General features: G+C 45.9%; 1 protein-coding gene across 2 annotated transcripts in view; it reads left to right on the top strand.

The window, feature by feature from the left end:
• Positions 1 to 17715, top strand: part of LOC121280577 (cadherin-16-like) — a 63298-nt gene extending 45583 nt beyond the window's left edge. For both annotated transcript variants that reach the window (XM_041192728.1, XM_041192727.1), the window contains 5 exons: positions 331 to 455; positions 8663 to 8902; positions 9516 to 9632; positions 14223 to 14339; positions 15584 to 17715. In XM_041192728.1, coding sequence (XP_041048662.1) covers positions 331 to 455; positions 8663 to 8902; positions 9516 to 9632; positions 14223 to 14339; positions 15584 to 15693 — 709 coding nt within the window. In that variant the 3' untranslated portion in view covers positions 15694 to 17715. The remainder of the gene's footprint in view (positions 1 to 330; positions 456 to 8662; positions 8903 to 9515; positions 9633 to 14222; positions 14340 to 15583) is intronic.
• Positions 17716 to 21361: the final 3646 nt, after the last annotated feature.

Genomic DNA, 21361 nt, shown 5'->3' with positions numbered 1-21361 from the left:
AATGATCATTTGATTTATGTCCGCCTAACCTAGAAGCATAACAAGTGGAAGCAGGAATAGACCACACAGCCCCTTGAGCTTGCTCCGTCTTCTACCTGAACACTACATCCCTGCTTGCTCAAAACTGAGCACCCACGTCCCTCTGGAATAGAGATTTCAAAGATTCACAATCCTCTGAGTGAAGAAATTTCTCCTCAGCTCAGTCTGAAGTGGCTGATTCCTTGCCCTGAGACTGTAGCCCAGTGTGCTAGAGTCTCCCAACAGTAGGAAACAGTCTCTCAGTGTCCACACTGTCAAACCTTCTAATGAGAGACTTCTTGCTTTTGGCAGATTCCGCCTGGGAAATGATTCGATCCATTGGCTCTCAGTTGATTCCGAATCTGGGGAGGTGACTCTCCTGGGTGGAGACCCTGCAGGAGGCAGCCACCTGGTGGAGGTGGTGATGGAAGATGGAGGTAAGGAACCAAAGACAGAGATGAGATTTGACAGATTGTAGCATCCATTCACAAGCTCTGATGTGGTACAACAGTTGCCATACTCTCCATCAGCCCCAAGTATCCCCGCAAGAGATCTCTCTCCCTGGTTTTCAATCTCCCTTCTCCTTGTATCTCTCTGATTTTGTTACTTTGCTTGTTACTGGTTTCTGTCCCTTTTTCTCTCTTTTTTCTGTTAATCTATCTCTTTCTGCCCTGTCTCCTACAGTTTCTCTCTACCATCTCTCTGCGTCTCTCTCCCTAACTCTCTAGCTTTGCCTCTCTCAATCTCTCTTATGGTCTCTCACTCCGTTCTTTCTCTCTCTCTCTCTGTCTCTCTCGCTCTGCCTCTTTCTCTCTCTGTCTCTCTCTCTGTTTCATTCACTATCTCTCTCATGGTCTCTCGCTCTGTCTCTGTCTCTTTCTTTGTTTCCCTCATTGCCCCTTTCTTCCTTTGTCTGTCTCTCTCTGTGTCTCTGTCTCTGTGTCTCTGTCTCTGTCTCTCTCTCTCTGTCTCTGTCTGACTCTATCTCACTTTCTGTCCCTCAATTCTTGGCTCTCTGAAAGAGACATAGGGCCAGAAGGAAGCCATTCAGTCCTGTGAGCCTGTTCTGCCATTTACCGAGTCTTACGCATTCCTCTCTTTATTTTGTTTCACACTCTCTATGACCAATTCTTATTTCCCTTCAAATGAATCTGCTAAACAATCCTGAGCATGCTAAGAATTATGCTGACATCCAATTTAAGGTTATCAGTTAGGCTTGCAGTGTGGCTCACTTACGTGTACTAGAAGCTAGAAGCTACGTATATGAATACACAGGGCCCTGCTCTTTGTAAAAGAACATGTACACGTATTGCACCTGTGTCAACTAAACAATATAGGCAACAGCCATTCTCTGGTTCATTCCCCCGGGCAATACGTTGACCAATCAGAGTTAGCATGCCTGGTTTGAATTTAAACAAAGCTTGGCAGTTAACTGTCAATCATCAGTTAACTGCTGCATTTTCCATGGCAACACCTCTACCAGAGTCCACTTGCCAACCAATCAGCGCTCTCTTCTCATGAAGTATAAATTGTTGTTCCCTTTCCATTTGGTATTCTTGCGAATTGTCCTGATGAGTGCAAGACGAAAAGCTTCGACAACTTGTCTCTTTTCAGCAATACTCAAATGAAATTCTTCTCTCCGAATTTTAACAAGAAAATACTAAACATGAAATGGTGATATATCATTTTTCTTGTTAATTTTACCCTCTGTTTTGTGCTCTTCTTTTCTCGCTGTCTTTCTAACCGTCCATTTCTCTCATTTTACTTCTTTTTTGTCATTGCCTCTCTACATCTTACTTTGTCTATTTAGACTCTCTTTCTAATCTCTCCTCTTGTCTCTGTTGTTTGCTCAGTCTCCTGATTACCTCTGCCTCTCCTCCTCTCTCTTGTCCTTTGCTTTTGTCAGATCATTTGACTTGATGAATTCAGAGATGGATCATCAGTAAGTGCAATGTCAGTGTAAAAAAAAATAAAGCAGGAAGTTTGATCCGGGCTGAAGAGGTGAGTCAGCCTGAGCGAGGGGCTGGTACTTAATGGAGGTGACAGCGGGTATCACCCACTGCCCGGACAGCTGGCGAGAACCCTGCCTCGCTTCCTTTCAGGAGGGCCCAGGCTGGGCAGAGGTGGACATTTCCAGGGTTCCAGGACCCTGCGGGTAATGAGGCCCAAAATCGCTGAGGGACCCAGGTTACAAGTGAATGGTGACAGGATGGGGGTCAAGGGGTGGGGGTTGTGGGAGAAGGGGGGAGGTGGTCTATAGCAAGGGTAGAAGGTGGCTCTCAGCGGTCCCCACCTTTCCAATGCTGGGTTCCTCGTTTAGGCACTATCTTTGAATGAGGGGACCCCCGCCCCCCCCCACCCCCCGCCACCTACCTCCCTCCCCCACCCACCCAACCCCTCCCCGCCCCCCCCCAACTGCCTCCCTCCCCCCCCACCCCCCGTTCCTGCCCTCATCCCCCCCCCACCCCCTCACCACCACCCCCCCCCCCCCCCCCTCACCCACCCCCCCACCCCCCCACCACCCCCACCCCCCCCCCCCCAACCTCCCCCACCGGAACTGCCTAGCAGCCCCAACAGGGTTTAACCTTTCTGACTTCCTGCATGACAAGTCCCCCACCCGCCAGTGGTGAATACCAGCAGTGGCTGGATGAGGCCCTTAAGTGGGTATTAATTGGCCACTTAAGGGTCTCAACTGGCAGGAAGGCTGTCCACGAGCCTTCCCACCCTGTACATAATCGGAGAGGAGGTGAGAAGGTGGTGGGGACCCTCATGCCACCCTCCCACCCAATGGAACACCTTGTGCCACCAAATTCTCCTCAAGGGAGGGCATTCAATTCCAGCCAAGGTTGGGGAGCAATGATTGTTAAACCATTGTAAAGTGAGGAGGAAAATATTGCTGCAGTGAACCGATGTTTTGTCCCTTTAAGCTCAACGTGGATCAGAGAAACCCAGAGACAGTGAACAGGTACTCCTTCCTCTCTCAGTTTATCTGAAGATGTTTGTCTGATCACTAGACAGCGTCCCCCAGGCACTCGAAGCAAGCACAGTCTGTTCAGGCAGCTGATGGTCCACGTTCCTGCTGCTCAAACAGTGTCCAAGCCCAAAGAGCTGCCAATTCTTCGGGAGAATAGTTTGCCTCTGAGGATTGGAGCTTGTCTGCTCTGAGTGTTCACCAGCTTTTGACAGCTACCGCTGCGGAGAGAGGGGGGGAGAGAGAGCCCGTGGGCTGAGGCTTTGTGACACACTATCCTGTTGGGGGGTAGTTCCTCCTCTGACGTCCTCATATTTGCTCATTGCTGAGCCTGATCGAATGGGTGGTCTTGCAGGAATGCCCTGGAGTCTCCAGGAATTAAAGATTAATCTCCAGGACAAACTGCTGGGAGCAAAACAAACAGGAGAAAACAATGGAGGGTATTAGATAAAATATTCTGTATTTATTTTCTGAGCCTTTGAATGCTTCGTGTATATTCGTTATAAAAATGGCAGAAATTTGGGGAGAAAGGGCTGTTTGATTGGCTGATTCTTGGCTGTCAGTAGAATCGGAAGAATAGTGGAGATGCATTTAAGTAATGAAGAGTCCATCCGCTTTCCAATTGGCCGTGGGATGGCAGGTACCATGATGACTGACATGCGATCGACCAATGGAAAGACTGTGGGGGCAGGATGGGTTAGCGCCAGGATGTCATGTGATGAAACCTCAACAAATAGGTTCAAACAGGGTTGACAATACAACTCCTGTGAGATGTGTACTTCCTCCTCTTGAAGCACTGTGCACAGTTTTGATCTCCATGTTAGCATAAAGGTTATAGATGCACTGGAGAAAGTGCAAGAAGACAGATTTATGAGGGATGTTTCCAGAATTGAAAAGTCATAAATAACTATTAGGAAAGTCTGAGCGCTTTTTCTATCGAGGGAAGGAGCTGAGAGGTGACGTAATGCAAAAATAAACATAACATCTATATAATAAATCCACCAGGGAATTCAGGAGAGATGCCTTTACCCAGAGAGTGGTGAGGATGTGGAACTCACTACCACAGGGAGTGGTTGAGGTGAATACTGTAGAAACATTTAAGGGGAAGCTGGATAAACACACAAAGGAGAAAGGAACAGAAGGATATGCTGATAGTGTGAGATGAGGTAATGTGGCCTGATTCTGTGCTGTTAGTTCTGTGTTAGATAAACAAGTTATAGAGAAGGGCCTGAAATAAAATGGCGTGACTTTCCAAGCTGGGGCTGTTCTCCAACAGAGCAGAGAAAGGTTTAAAGGGAGATTTAATAGAGGTGTTCAAAATCATGAAGGACTTTGATAGCATAAATGAGGAGAAATTGCACTGTCAGGCAGGCAGGTCATTAACCAGAGGACACAGATTTAAAATCATTGGCAAAAGAAGCAGAAAGGGAGATGAGGATTTTTTGCACAGCAAGTTGTTGTGATCTGAAACGCCTGTCTGAAAGGACGATTCAATAGCAACTTTCAAAAGGGAATTGGATAAATACTTGAAGGGATAAATTTGCAGGGCTCTGGGGAAAGAGCTGGGGGACTGAGACTAATGAGCTAGCTCTTTCAAAGAGTCAGTCAGGCACCATGGGCTGTGTGACCCAATGATATAGGGGAGTTCTCTCTACTTCAGAGCAAACAGGTGAAATTTCTTTATTATTCATTCATGGGGTGTGGGCTTCATTGGCTGAGACAGCGTTTATTGCCCATCCTTAACTGCCCTTGAGCAGGTGGTGGTGAGCTGCCTTCTTGAACCGCTGCAGTCCATGTGGTGTAGGTGCACCCACAGTGCTGTTAGGGAGGGAGTTCCAGGATTTTGACCCAGCGACAGTGAAGGAACAGCTGATATATTTCCAAGTCAGGATGGTGAGTGACTTGGAGGGAAACTTCCAGATGGTGGTGTTCCCATCTATCTGCTGCCCTTTTCCTTCTAGATGGTAGTGGGCATGGGTTTGGAAGGTGATGTCTACAGAGCCTTGGTGAATTCCAGCAGTGCATCTTGAAGATGGTACACGCTGCCGCTACTGTGTGTCAGTGGTGGGGGCAGTGAATGTTTGTGGATTTGGTGCCAATCAAACAGGCTGCTTTGTCCTGGATGGTGTCAAGCTTCTTAAGTGTTGTGGGAACTACACTCATCCAGGCAAGTGGAGAGTGTTCCATCACACTCCTGACTTGTGCCTTGTAGATGGTGGACAGGCTTTGGGGAGTCAGGAGGTGAGTTACTTGTTGCATGATTCCTGTTCTCTGACCTGCTCTTGTAGCACAGTATTTATATGGCTAGTCCAGTTCAGGTTCTGGTCAATGGTAATCCCCAGGATGTTGATAGTGGGGGATTCAGTGATGGTAATGCCACTGAACATCAAGGGGCGATGACTAGATTCTCTCTTGTTATAGTTGGTCATTGCCTGGCACGTGTGTGGTGTGAATATTACTTGCCACTTGTCAGCCCAAGCCTGGATACTGTCCAGCTCTTGCTGCATTTGGTCATGGACTGCTTCAGTATCTGAGGAGTCATGAATGGTGCTGAACATGGTGCAAACATCAGCTAACATCCCCACTTCTGACCTTATGATGGAGGGAAGGTCATTGATGAAGCAGCTGAAGATGGTTGGACCTAGGACACTACCCTGAGGAACTCCTGCAGTGATGTCCTGGAGCTGAGATGACTGACCTCCAACAACCACAACCATCTTCCTTTGTGCTGGGTATGACTCCAACCAGCGGAGAGTTTTCCCCCTGATTCCCATTGACTCCAGTTTTGCTAGGGCTCCTTGATGCCACACTCGGTCAAATGCTGCCTTGATGTCGAGGGCAGTCACTCTTACCTCACCTCGGAAGTTCAGCTCTTTTGTCCATGTTTGAAGCAAGGCTGTGATTTGTGTTAGCGCATGTGTTGTTCTGCAATGCGTTGCCATTATGATGGCACTGCCTCTAGCGATAGCTACATACCCACACTGAAGCAGATGGCTCACAGGATCTTTAGGGACAAGTGTGCTCGATACAATCAGGTGACTGTCTCTTTTTTTATTTGTTCTTGGGACCTGGGCATCTCTGGCTAGGCCAGCATTTATTACCCATCCATAATTGCCCTTGTTCAGTGGGCATTTAAGAGTCAACCACATTGCTGTGGGTCTGGGGTCACATGTTGGCAGATTCCCTTCCCTAAAGGACATTAGTGAACCAGATGGGTTTTTACGATAATTGGCAATGGTTTCATGGTCATCATCAGATTTTTAACTCCAAATTATTGGATTCAAATTTCACCATCTGCCATGGGGGGATTCGAACCTGGTTCCTCAGAGTATTACCCTGGATCTCTGGAATACTAGTCCAGTGAAAATACCAGTATATCCCCACATACTGCAGGCAGCTGCGGTTCAGCGCGTAGCACTCTTACCACCGAGTCAGAAGGTCATGAGTTGGGGGTTGGGAGCGGTGGTCACCAATTCTGGTTGGATGTCTTCATGACATCTTCGCTTTTAACTCACTGCCTGAGGGGGTGGTAGAGGCAGGAAGCCTCGCAACATTTAGCAAGTATTTAGATGAGCACTTGCAATGCCATAGCATACAGGGCTATGTGCCAAGTGCTGGAAAATGGGATTAGAATAGATAGGTACTTGGTGGCCAGCACCGATACGATGGGCCGAAGGGCCTGTTTTTGCGCTGTATAACTCTGTGACGGTTTCATTACATGACATCAACTCGTCCTCACTCTCCTGCCACTGGTCACTTGACAAGACATCTTTATGGCACTCACCTTCCCACAGCCAATCGCAAAGCAAATGGACTCTTGCTTATCTGATTGGATATCTTTTCAGTGTGTCTCAATAGCCTTAATTCCCCAAGTTAAATATTTTAAGAAAATGACAAACACCTTTCTACAAAGAAACTGAAAGAAAGTGCAATTTTTATTAACACTGCTATTGTTTAGTTCCTCCTCGTTCATCCTGGGGATGAATCACCACTTCCTCACAGCCTCCAGGGTAATCCTGGAGTGTTGACAACCCTATTCTGGGTTTAAGTGTCCCACTGCAGGGACTCGAGCAACCAGTCTAGGCTGACACTGCAGTGCAGTACTGAGAGAGTAGAAGCTTCCAATTTAATCCTGAGGAATTCCCAGGATGAGGAAATATTTCAAGCCCCTAAACTATCACTTTCTAAAACCCAAACCGCACATGCTGGAACAACACAGTTGGCCTTGGATGAGAGCAGAGACAGACCAACGTTTCACATTGTTGGGGGGGGGGACCTTGGATGACACGTTCAAGAAATATTTACAATCAAATCATTAGCTACTGGGAAGGGTGAAAGGTTGTCTGACCTTCTGTATAGTTTAACAGCATTTGATGTCTGAATTGCAAATCGTGTCCACTTACCTCATCAACATCCTTCACTTTGGTGAGCGATGGGTCTCTTAGAAATAGCTCACTTGGAAGATTTCAGTAACATGAATGGCTATAAATTGGCTGCCTTGCGTCTCCATGGAAACCCTCTTGTGTTGCACTCACAATGATGTGACGGTTCAGGAACGTTTTGTCTGCAGCTCAGAGAGTAATATTTATCCTGGCTCCACTCAACTTGACAGCACGATTAAGACAGCTACCAACTCAGCCAGGTTACTGTGTCCGATTCTGGCTACAGTCAGAATCACAGAGTGACTGACAGCAGATTCCCAAACACAGTCAAAGTATCCAAGCAACCTGACTCAACATGTACCTGTCAGAGTTTCCTCATTCCCCTTAACTTTCTCATGGGACTGCAGATTTGTTTGTGGAGATTCCATATTTCGAGTGAAACAAAAATCTCATTAAAACCAAAGCAAAATACTGCGGATTCTGGAAATCCCAATTAGAAGCGGACGTTCAACAGGTCAGGTAGCATCTGTAGAGAGAGAAATGGATTCAGAGTCATAGTCATGCAGGACACAAAGAGGCATTTCGGTCCATCGTGCCTGTGCTAGCTCTTTGAAAGAGCCGGCCAATTACAAAAGAACCCAAGAAATAAAGGCAGGAGTAGGCCATTCGGCCCCTTGAGCCTGCTCCACCATTCAACAAGATCCTGGCTGACCTGATTGTAACCTCAACTTCACTTTCCTGCCTATCCCCTATACCCTTTGATGCCCTTGTCCCTTGGGACTGACCTGCTGCCAGGGGCTACCTCGATTGAACTGGTGGCCTCCACACACAGCTGGGTTGTGTGGGAGGTGGGGTGGGGTGAGGAATGGGGATGGTGGGGAGCACTCCGATAGCTTAAAGTGGCCCATGAGTGGGACTTTAATTGCCCTAATTGGGTATTCACCTCCTTGGAACATGTAGCTAACCCAGTTCCTATTCCAGCCCAGGGAAAACCACTTGTAGGTGGGAATGCATTAGGCAGCCATCCCAATGTGGTTTCCCCCTAGTTTTCCAGCTCCCCTGCCTCCAAGCCCTTCTCCACCGAGCCGGGAAAATTCAGCCAAAGGAGTCCGCAGAGGGGCAGAGGTTTGAGAATCTGAAATTTCGAAGTACTTCTGGGCCAGGAGCTACTGTGGTTCAACAAAGCACAGGGGGTGGGGTGATGGGACAACAGGACATAACGTGCTCAGCAAAGAGTTAAATACCGATATGTTCAATGATGGTAACTCCAATCTCTTTATACATTTTATAGTTGATGCCTCCTTATTCGTTACTGCACGCTTGGTGATTCACATTGAAGACCTCCAGGAACAACTGCCCGCCCCACTTCTGGAATATTCCGGAGATTTCCTGTGCACACCGCGGAGAGATGGGCAGTCAATCACCATCACTGCCTTGTACCGCCATGGGAGAGGAAACAGGCAGCCCCTCAGCTTCTCCGTTGATGGCAAACCAATGGAAAAAAGGAACTGGAAGATCGATCAAATTAATGGTATGATGGTGGGAAGTGCAGGCAGTGATAGACATCCAAGGGATAATTCTCATCTTCATCGAGCTCAACGTTAGCCATGGCTCAATGGACTCTCACCGCTGAGTCAGAAGGCTGTGGGTTCCAGGCTCACTCCAGAGAGTTGAGCACACAATCTAAACTGACAATCTGGTGCAGTACTGAGGGAGTGCTGCACTGTCAGAGGTGTGTCTTTTAGATGAGATGTTAAACCGGGGCCCCAGCTGCCTGCTCAGGTGAGTGGATCCCATGGTACTATTTTGAAGAAGATCTGGGATGATCTCACCTGTGCCCTGGCCAATATTTATCCCTCAATCAACATCACAATAAAAGATAATCTAGTCATTTATCACACTGCTGTTTGTGGGAGCTTTCTGTGCGTAAATTGGCTGCCAGGTTTCCTACGTTACAAGAGTGACTTCACTTCAAAAGCACTTGCTGTAAAGTGCTTTGAGAGATCCTGAAGCTGTGAAATGCAAGTTATCCTTTCCTTTTTTTGATAGTATTCTGCTGTTAGGCAATCTGCCTGCTATGTCTCAGATCACTATGTTTACAGATTTTGTGCACACTATACTGTCTAACTGTCTATCTCTTTCAGACACACATGCCTCTCTGGCTATTGCACTGAGCTGGGTGGATCCAGGATTATACCGGATTCCAATTGTTCTCAGTGTGAAAGAGGAACCCAGCCAGCGGCACAGCGATATTTTACCAGGTAAAACAAGGGGGGTAAACATTGTGACAACTGGGTGTAGAATCACTTGCTGCTACATATGTACATATTAATAACTGTTATGCTTCTAAATTAATTAATTACTTCATTCAGTTACTAAGTGTTCCAGTGAATAGAAAATGTGAAAACAGAATATTTTAATCCATTGTAGACTGATTTCATCTTTGTTGTTTTAAATACTTTTAAGTTTCTTGCTGGCTTACTGGCTTCTGTGTAATTCTGCAACTTGCAAATAAACATTTAGTTAATTTTAGCCTGAATGTAAGGGTTTGACTCTGTAACCTTTACTACTGCTCAGGGAAGCCATGAGAATGTCGTGGGACTCCAATGTAATCTCCAGTGCATTTGCGCTATTATTACTATTCTATTTATTACATGCACGTTGGCCTTTTTATATTTAATGGGAAGTTTATTTAATAGAAATTGTTTTGTGTTGTGGGTACAAGATGAAATGGGACAAAATTCTGAAACATTCTGAAGGAGTAGACACAGAGGCTGAAATGTGATGCCCTTTCCTGCGGCGAGATTGTTGGCGAGGGACATCAAATCAGGTGGGAGGGCGATGAGTGGGGACCACCTTCCCACCCACACCTCGATTAAATCTGCGAACGGCCTACCCACCTTCCCACTGCCATTTGTAACCCTTAAGTGGGCCATTAGTGCCCAATTAAGGGCGCCATTGTGCTGCTGCTAGTATTAATTGAGCGGTGGGGGGAGTTGGTGGTGGGGGGGCAGCTCGCCACGATGGGCGTGACAAGCAAATCTGTGTGGGGTTGCTTGTGGGCTCCTGGTCTGGGATGGGATTCCCACATTCAAGGGCACTCAGTGCCTGATCGAGGGACCCGGCATCAGGAAAGAGGTCCACTGAGAGCTACCCCCCTGCCCTTGCCTTCGACCCACCCTCCCACTCTCTGTCTTGTGACCTCCCTACCCCAAGACCCCCACCACACCATCACTTAGCTGTGACCTGGGATCCAATGATGATACCAGGCCTCGGGTAGGTGTCATCTTGGCAGCAGCCATCGCTCCCTGGTGGCACTGCCTCTGATTGGCCGGCAGCTCTCCAGCAGGAGGGACTTCCACCCCTGGGGTCCTTGATCCTGGGGAAAGCCCCCCACTGTCCTGTTACGTGCTGATATTAGGTGGCTCTCCAGCCAGTGGCCGAGACCCCAGGTGCCTCCGTTAAACCCAGCTCAGAGTGTTTGCACTTGGAGGATGTCAATATAAGAAAGTCACCAAAAAGTCAAATAAGGAATTCGGAAACGTCTTTCCCCAGTGTGTGGTGAGAATGTGAAACTCGCGAGCAAATGGAGTGATTGACATGAATGGGTATCAATGCATTTAGGGGAAAGCTGGATAAACACATGGATGTGGGAGAAGGGAATGGAAGATAATACTGACAGTGTTAAGTTAAGGAAGGATGGGAGGCTTGAACACAGCATGAACACTGAACATGGACCAGTTTCAATGAATGGCTTGTTTCCGTATTGTGAATTCCATCTAATTTTATGAAGGAAGAAATCCGAATTACTAATGATGGCGTTTGGTTAGTTTTCTTCTTGAGTGCGCTGCAAATATTTCTGAAAGGGGTCACCCTGCTGTCTTTAAGCCCTGGACTGCCTGTTAGTACATGGTCACACTTTCATTAGTACTCTCGCTGTTTAAAAGTTGGGGGCTATGTGAATAATAAAGTCGCTCCTTTGCGTAAATTGAAGGATGGCCTTTAAAGAAAAGGCTCTCAATAAAACATGAAAAAATCCTGCACGTCAGATTGACTCATTTATTATTGAAAGCTCTCCACTCGATCTCAAAAGACAAGTTTAGATGCATTTATTATCTAGCAAAAATATTTATTATTTATTATGCAGGGAAGCTAGATAAGTACACGAGTGAGTCAGGAATAGAAGGACATGTCAATATGGTGAGATGAAAGAGGATGGGAGGGGGGGCTTGTGTGGAGCATGAACATCAGCACAGACCAGTTAGGCAGAATGGCCTGTTTCTATGCTGTACATTCTGTCTTTTATTCGTTCACAGGGTGTGGGCATCGCTGGCTAGGCCAGCATTTATTGCCCATCCCTAGTTCCCCTTGAGAAGGTGGTGGTGAGCTGCCTTCTTGAACCGCTGCAGCCCCTGTGGTACACCCACAGTGCTGTTAGGGAGGGAGTTCCAGGATTTTGACTCCTGTGACAGTGGAGGAATGGCCAATATATTTCCAAGTCAGGATGGTGAGTGGCTTGGAGGGTGTTATGGACTTTATTTGCCAGACAGGCTTTTCGTAAGAAACAGTGAACCTTATTTACAGGGCTTCAGCAGCAGTTACATGCTTCCATCAAGATCCAGAGCTAGACACAAACGTTCCCCCTGAGGTTGCCCGCACTTAGGGCTCATTCATTCACGCTGTCACGTGACCTTAATCTTTAATCTTTGTATTAAAGGTGAAGTCACTACATTCCTTAAAGCTACAGTTACTACAGAGGGGAACTTCCAGGTGGTGGTGTTCCCATGCATCTATTGCCCTTGTTCTTGGAGGTGATAGAGGTTGCAGGTTTGGGAGGTTCTGCTAAAGGAAGTTGGGTAAGTTGCTGCAGTGCATCTTGCTGATAGTACACACTGCTGCCACTGTGCGTCGATGGCTGGAGGAGTGAATATTTTAAGTGTGGTTGGGGTGCTGATCAAGCAGGTTGCTTTGTCCTGGATTGTGTTGAGCATCTTTGAGTGTTGTTGGGGCTGCAGACAAGTGGATCCAGGTGAGTGGAGAGTATTCTATCACAATCTGGATTTATGCCCTGTAGATGGTGGACAGGCTTTGGGGACTCAGGAGGTGAGTTACTCACCGCAGGATCTGTGAAACCACCTTCCAGGACAAAGCAGTCCACTTGATTAGCACCACATCCACTCCCTCATTCACTCCCTCCACCACCAACACTGGCAGCAGTGTGCACCATCTACAAGATGCACTGCAGGAATTCATCAAGGCTCCTTAGACAGCACCTTCCAAACCCATGACCACTACCAGCTAGAAGGACAAGGGCAGTAGATAGATGGGAACACCATCGCCTGGAAGTTCCCCTCCAAGTCACTCACCATCCTGACTTGGAAATATATCACCGTTCCTGCACTGTCACTGGATCAAAATCCAGGAACTCCCTCCCTAACAGCACTGTGGGTGTACCTACACCACATGGACTGCAGCGGTTCAAGAAGGCAGCTCACCACCACCTTCTCAAGGGTAACTGGGGATGGGCAATAAATGCTGGCCCAGCCAGTGAAGCCCACATCCCATAAATGAATTTTTAAACAATCTGAGAATATTGCAGCCAACTGGCAATATGGCTGGGCCCAATTTAGTTTCTTGTCTGTGGTAGCGTCCAGCTTGTTGATAGAGGGGAATTCAGTGATGGTAATGCCATTGAATGTCAAGGGGCAATGGTTAGATTCTCTCTTGTTGAAGATGGTCATTGCCTGGCACTTGTGTTGCGTAAATGTTACTTGCCACTTATTTGCCTAAGCCTGGATATTGGCCAGGTCTTGCTGCATATGGGCACAGACTGAGCAGTTTCTGAGCAGTTACAAATGGTGCTGAACATTGTGCAATCATCAGCGAACATCCCCACTTCTGATCTTATGATGGAAGAAAGACCATTGATGAAGTAGCTGAAGATGGTAGGGCCGAGGACATTACCCTGAGGAACTCCTGCAGTGATGTCCTGTGGATGTAATGCTATGTAATTAAAAATGCAGATCACTCTGCGAGCAGGAGTCTCCTTGCAATTAGAGTCAATTTTAATCAGCAACCGTCAGCTGTGAAGGAGAAAGAAGGCTTTTATTTTTTTCGTATAACGCCTGCTCCTTCACCTTCTCCATTCCCATCCCCCAGGACCCCAGACAAAACTTCCAGGTGAAACAGTGATTTACTGTACTGGCTGATCACAATGTGGTCTCCTCTACACTGAGGAGAATGAATGCAGAGTGAGGGACTGATTTTCTGAACATCTCCATTTAATCCGCAAACATAACTTCCGGTCCCTATCATTTTAATTCTTCCACTCTGACCTCTCTGTCCTCGGCCTGCTGCATTGTTCCAAGGAAGCTTGAGGACCAGCACTTCATCTTTCAATTAGGCACTTTACAACCATCCAGACTCAACACTGAGTTCAACAATTTCAGATCATAACCAATGCTCCTATATCATCCAATTAGCAAGTACCAGCAATTATTTTATTATTCCCATTTATATCTCCTCTGAACTCACCTTTTTATTTCTTTACTTGTCCCATTACCATTCCCTTTTACTGTGAACCATTATGTGTTTTATCAGTTAATCTCTCCTGCCACCACCCCCCCCGACCTTATCATTAGATGTTCCCTTTTATTCTTTTCTCCCCTCCCCTCTTCCCCAGCCTCTGCAATTGCTGAAAACCTGGTACATCTCAAACTTCTTCCAACTCTGACAAAAGGTCATCAACCTGAACTGTTAACTCTGTTTTTGTCTCCGCAGATGCTGCCTGACCTGCTGAGTATTTTCAGGAATTTATCTTTTTATTTCACATTCTCCCATTCCTCTTGCAGTCAATGTTTGCACTTGCGGTTCCAGTGGAGATTGCAGGATAGAAGTTGGGCCTATTCCGGGTAAACCCACTATCTTGATGACTGTGGCCACGATTGCTGGCACATTTGGAGTGATAGGTAAGTGGCTCAGATCATATTGATGCATCACTCAAGAGGTGATCTCACGGAAAAATATAAAATTGTTAAGGGTAAACGCTGAGCTAATCTTTCCCTGCCTGGGGAATCCAGGACGCAGAGTCAGAGTCTCAGAGTAAGGAGTCAGAACTAAGAACTAAAGAGGAATTTCTTCATTCAGAGGATTGTTAACCTTTGGGATTCTCGACTCAGGTGGTTTGTGGATGTCCAATCATTGAACATATTCAAGACAGGATTGATAGATTTTTGGACACACAGAGAATTAAGGAATATGTGGATAGGGCAGGAAGACAGAATTAAGATAGAAGATCGGTCATGATGTTGTTGAATGATGGAGCAGGTTCAAAGGGCCAAATAGTCTACACCTGCTCCTGGTTCTTCTGTTCTCCTGATTACAAGACTAAGAACCTATTGCAATAGAAAAGTTTAGGGAATTCCCACAGGGATTGAGTGTGGCAGCCCATTGGGTTGGATCTGGGAGGAACGTTTGAACAGAGAAGGACCTAAAGAAGTAACACTGACCTATCTCCTGACCGGGAGGTTGGAGGGGGTGGAGGTGGGGGGTAGTGCAGTAGAGAGAGAGAGAGAGAGAAAGAGAGAGATAGATAGACTGACAGAGAGAGAGAGAGAGAGAGAGAGAGATAGACAGACTGACAGAGAGAGAGAGATAGACAGACTGACAGAGAGAGAGAGAGTTCAGATCAAAATCTGTCAGCTGTAGCACAATGGGACCACTCTCTCACCCTCTGAGTCCATATGTTAATGGGTTGAAGCCTCATTCCAGACACTCAACCCCTAATCTAGGCTGACACTATCGGTGTCAAAACTGAGGGAATGTTGCTCTGTCAGAGGTGCTGTCTTTCAAGTGAGATGTTAAAACAAGGAACTGTCTGGCCTCTCGGGTGGGCAGGAAAGATCCCATGACACTATTTGAAGAACAGCAAGGGAGTTCTCCTTGATTTCCTAATCAATATTTGTCCTTCAACCAAACATCATTAAAAAATAGGTTACCTCAGTTTTCTGTTTCTGGGATCTTGCCTTGTACTACTTGGCTGCTATGTTTCCAACTGTACAACGGTGACTACACTGCAAAAGTACTTCAATGGGTGTAAAATACTTTGGGATGTCCAGAGGCTGTGAAAGGTGCTATAGAAATGCAAGTCCCTCCTTTCTTTGCTATGTTGAAGATTAATTCCTCACTGTCCTTCTCCCTTACCCATGTGCAGGTATTTTCCTGATCATTATCTTAGTGCACCTGTCCATTAATGGAAAGCAGCGAAAGAAGAGGAAACAGAATGCCAGCATCGAATCTGCTCCTTTACGCTCCTCAGCATAACGTGGACTAGCTCAACATACCCACCAACCAATCGGATTTTTTCATTTCAATATCTTATTGAATATGGGGGACAGCAATCAGAATATATACTAGGATCAAAATGTAAACTGGATTTCTTCTATATCATTTATCACTGGAACATTTGATGATGTATTGTTCACCATTGAGTTTATCATGATTGTAACAAGGGTTAACACAATGTAGCATACAGAGGGTTTGTTTAATCTTCTTGTTATTGGGAATAGCTAGGAGATTTAGTGCTTCTTAAAGCCTGATTTTGACCTGACTAGCTTTACACTCCAATAACTTTCATACAGAGTAAAATTGGACAGGGTATAAACCAACCAGTCAGGGTGCAGCTCTCCTGAGGTTACCCCGATGCTCTGTCTGGTAACCAGGGCTGTACATATTGCGCAGGCTACATGGGTCCCACAGAATTGATGCAGTCAAGAAGACACCATGAACACCACCTTAGAAAACTAACAGGCAGGGAAAGACTGGCTCACCGAGACTGTCCCCCCTACCCCATGATGGCTGGAGCATTGGACTGGACACCTCCTACACCCCACTCCCATCTGGCCCCTCAGGAGAGGCAAAAACAACCCAGAGAGAAAACCCCAGGACCCACAAAGGAAAAAAATACTTTGGAGACTCAATGTCCAAATACGATCAGACTCGAACAAAATCGGTGTGAGACACAATAAATCACAGCCTGTCCAGCTCATCCACAATGACCTGATCATAACTGTTCAGCATAGGGATGATACAAAGATGTGTGAGCCTGTATCTTCCCAGTCTCCAAGTTTATCTAAATAATCCATATCATCCTTTGTGGCTCCTGATCTCCTTTTCTCCAAGAAAATCTCTCACTGTGTTCTCTATAATGGGCATGGGGTTCTTATATAGTGTATGATATATAATGGATGGGGATGATATATTCATAGTATTTTGGGAGAATGATATATAATGGGTATGGTATATTAGAGTTGACATACAATGGGTATGACAAAATTAGGAATGATATATTATGGGTGTGGTGTATTTGGGAGTGGTATATTTGACAGTTATATATTATGAGTGTGGTATATTAGGAGTGATATGTGGCCCATTGGTCAATGACTGAATGGATGAGGGCTCTTTTCTCTAGAAAAGAGTAGGCTGAAGGGTGACCTGATAGAAATCTTTAAAATTACAAAGCGGTTTGATCAGATAGATGTAGATGTGTTTCCATGTAGAGGTGAGGGAGACGAAAACCAGGGTCAAATCCAATCGGGAATTTGGTAGAATTTACCCAGACAGCGGTGAGATGAAGTAGAGTGTGAGGAAGTTCATAGGGAGCAGAACTGCCTATATGGAGCAGTTAGGCCAAATGGCCTGTGCAGTAAATCCTACGTAATGATATGTGCGTTGTAATGGGAGTGGGGCCTATTTTGCAGGTGGTATATTATGTGTACAGTACATTATGTAAATGAATTATGCATATTGTATATTGGATGTGGTGTATTGCAAGTTTAGCCTATTATTGACGCCATACATTATGCATGTGTTATGTTAGCTATGTGGAGTATTATGTCATGGTATACCATCCCCACTGTATATTTGGTGTGTGGTATGTTATGGTGTATGTGGCTGTAATATGCCTGATGTGCAGAGCATAATGATTACGTGGGGTGCTGATTGTGTGGGATATTGTCTGTTGATTTCTCTCCTTTGCAGTTCTTACCCTGATTTTCTCCTTCTCCTTCACTCTGATGCGATTCTGAGGAGGGAACTCACTCAATGAAAGGCTGGAGTGAAAGCTCAAGTGAGGAAATTTAATTAAAAACCTGAGCAATCAATTTCTAACAGTGCTTGAAGGTGTGCATAGATTCATTTATCTCTCTGCGTGATGGAAACGCAAATTGTATTTGTGCCGGAGGTTTCATTAATTAAGATCTATCAATGTTGCTATTTGTATGAAATGTAAAAGTGTATTATTTTCTCAATGGTAGAGTACCCATTAAAACATGCTGTGGAATTGAAGAGTTTCACCTCGCATGGATTCCCTCCAAGTTCTTGCGCCCAAGGAGAACAAAAGCGATGAATATATTGGTGAAATAAGTGTCTAATTTCACCTTTGATGTTGTATTCTTTCTATAAAACGATTCAAACACAGAAAGGAGTGAAACAATAGACCCAATGAGCTCTATTCTACTGCAGTGCCTATTGATGGCACTGTGTCAGCCAGTAAGTTGGAAATGGGGCAGAGTCTGTGGTTGGATATTTTTTGGGAGCTTTCATCACATAATCTCCCACCTCCAACCACCCTGCTCCCACCATCTCCCATTGGGAACTCATCATGTCCACCCTCACTATGGTTCCCTTACTTGAGAACGGTTGTACTTGCTTTGGAAGCAGTTCAGGGAATGTTCATTATGCTGATACATAGAAACAGGAGAAGGCCATTCGGCCCTTCAAGCCTGCTCCACCATTCATTAGGATCATGGCTGATCATCCACTCCATAGCCTGCCCCTGCTTTCTCCCCATACCCTTTGCTCCCTTTCACCCCAAGAGCTATATCTAACTCCTTCTTGAAAGCATACAATGTTTTGGTCTCAACTACTTTTTATGGTAGTGAATTCCACAGGCTCACCACTCTCTGGGTGAAGAAATTTCTCCTCATCTCAGTCCTAAATGGTCTACCCCATATCCTCAGACTGTGACCTCTGATTCTGGACTCCCTCACAATCAGGAACATCCTTCCTGCATCTACCCTGTCTAGTCCTGTTAGAATTTTATAGGTTTCTATGAGATCTCCCCCTCATTCTTCTGAACTCCAGTGAATATAATCCTAACTGACTCAATCTCTCCTCATATGTCAGCCCCGCCATCCCAGGAATCAGTTGGGTAAACCGTCGCTGCCCTCCCTCTATAGCAAGTACATCCTTCCTCAGATAAGGAGACCAAAACTGCAGACAATATTCCACATGTGGTCTCACTAAGGCCCTGTACAATTGCAGCAAGACATTGTTGTTCCTGTACTCGAATCTCCTGGCTATGAAGGCCAACATACCATTTGCCTTCTTTACCGCCTGCTGCACCTGCATGCTTACCTTCAGCGACTGGTGTACAAGGACACCCAGGTCTCATTGCACATTCCCGTCTCTCAATTTATAGCCATTCAAATAATAATCTGCCTTCCTGTTTTTGCTACCAAAATGGATAACCTCACATTTATCCACATTAAACTGCATCTGCCATGTATTTGCCCACTCACTCAGCTTGTCCAAGTCACACTGAAGCATCTCTGCATCCTCCTCACAGCTCACACTCCCACCCAGCTTTGTGTCATCTGCAAATTTGGAGATATTACATTTAATCCCCTCATCTAAACCGTTCATATATATTGTGAATAACTGGGGTCCCAGCACCGATCCCTGCGGTACCCCACTAGTCACTGCCTGCCATTCGGAAAAAGACCCGTTTATTCCTACTCTTTGTTTCCTGTCTGCCAACCAGTTTTCTATCCATCTCAATACACTACCCCAATCCTTTACACTTTAATTTTACACGCCAATCTCTTATGTGGGACTTTGTTGAAAGCCTTCTGTATCCTGGGATGAAGGGGTTTGTCTTATGAGGAAAGGTTGACCAGGTTGGGTCTGTACCCATTGGAGTTTAGAAGAATGAGAAGTGACCTTATTGAAACATATAAGATTCTGAGGGGACTTGACAGGGTAGATGCTGAGAGATTGTTTCCTCTCTTGGGGGAATCTAGAAGGAGGGGGCACAGTTTCAGAATAAGGGGTCCCCCATTTAAGACGGAGATGAGGAGGAATTTCTTCTCTCTGGGTCGTTAGACTGTTGAATTCTCACCCACAGCGAGCAGTGCAGGCTGGGTCATTGAATATATTCAAGGAGGAGTTAGATAGATTTTTGACCGACAAGGGAGTGAAGGGCTATGGGGGACAGGCAGGAAAGTGGAGTTAAGGCCACAAGCAGATCAGCCATGATCTTATTGAATGGCGGAGCAGGCTTGAGGGGCCGAATGGCCTATTCCTGCTCTTGTTTCTCGTGTTCTCATGTTGCCCACCCAACCCGTGTGATCACCTGGAAAGGAAATTCAGGGAGGGGAAATTGAGCAAACAGGAAAACGAGTGGGACTCAGTACCATGGGTCAGATACAGGCAGTGGAGCTGTGGATGTGCTGGCTCCTACAGAGGGAACAACGGAAGAGGTTGGTCAGGTTGGAATAAATGATTGTGGAGATGACAAAGGGTATGGACTAGGGTAATAGTGTCAGAAGAGGTAAATTCATTTTTATTGGATTGTGATAAAAACATATGTGGTTCACTAAGGTCCTTTGGGTAAGGAAACCTGCCATCCTTATCCAGCCTGGGCCCTGTAGGTAACTCCAGCCTTACACCAATGTCATTGACTCGTAACTGACCCTGATGCAGTCGAGCTAACTACTCAGTTGTATCATAGCTCTACCAGCTGTCCAAAAGAGTGACTCATCACCACCTTCTTAGGGCAACTAGGGATGGGCAGTAAATACCAACCTTACCAGTAACGCCCACACTTCAAGGATGAGTATTTAGAAGGAAACAACTCCCCCATTTGCATTTCAAACCCACACTGGGTGCATTGAAGAGGAAATTTAAACTAGAAATATAACATGCATTTCACAGTTCAAAGCAAAATTAAGCAAACATGATTTGCTTTGTGGCTATTTTCTCCCCATCCCCTCCTCTTCGATCAGTTACCCATATGAATTTGAAACCTCAGCCCATTCCGTGGTGTCAGCCATGGCTCGGTGAGTCACATTCTCGCCTTTAAGCTCGAGTGTTCAAGTCCTCCTCTCGAAACCTAAGTATGAAATCCAGGCTGATGCTCTCAGTACAGTAGTGAGGAGTGCTGCACTGTTGGAGGTGCCGTCTTTCAGATGAGATGTTAAGCTAATGCCCCATCTACCCACTCAGATAGATGTAAATGTTCCCATGAAATTAATTCAGAGGAGGGGAGGTCTCCCTGACGCCCTGGTCAATATTTACCCTTCAAACATCAACATGAAACAGATTGCCTGGTCATTCGCATGTTGCTGTTTGTGGGATCTTGCTGTGTGCCAATTGGCTGCCATGTTTCCTACGTTTCAACAGTAACTATGCTTACAAAAAGGACTTCATGGGCTGGAAAGTACATGGGGACATTTGATACATGAGTCATGCATCGGAGGCAATAAGCATGAGTGTCAGCCCTGCAGCATTTGTCATGGGAACAGGCTGCTTTCAGAAGCCTATGCAAATGTTTACAACAGCGCATTAATGAGGGAAAGAGAGTGTGAAACTGAGTTCCTCCATTTCAACAAATCCATGAAGGACAGATCAGTATCGGGAAGGACCTGGAATATGTTCACTGAGTCACAGAATCTCAGAATTTTGATAGTGCAGAAGGAGGCCATTTGGCCCATTGTGTCTGCTCTCTCCGAATGAGCATGATGACTTAGTGCCATTGCCCTGCCTTTTCCCCATACCCCTGCACATTGTTTCTATTCAAATAATCATCTAATGCCCTCTTGAATGCCTTGATTGAACCTGCCTCCACCACATTGTCAGGCAGCGCATTTCAGACCTGAACCACTCGCTATATGAAAAAGTTTATTCCCACATCACATTTGCTTCTTATGCA

Source organism: Carcharodon carcharias, chromosome 7, assembly GCF_017639515.1.
Source record: "Carcharodon carcharias isolate sCarCar2 chromosome 7, sCarCar2.pri, whole genome shotgun sequence".
In the NCBI taxonomy this organism is placed as follows: domain Eukaryota; kingdom Metazoa; phylum Chordata; class Chondrichthyes; order Lamniformes; family Lamnidae; genus Carcharodon; species Carcharodon carcharias.
The sequence above is the reverse complement of the archived record's forward strand: the minus strand, read 5'-3'. Positions and strand labels throughout refer to the sequence as shown.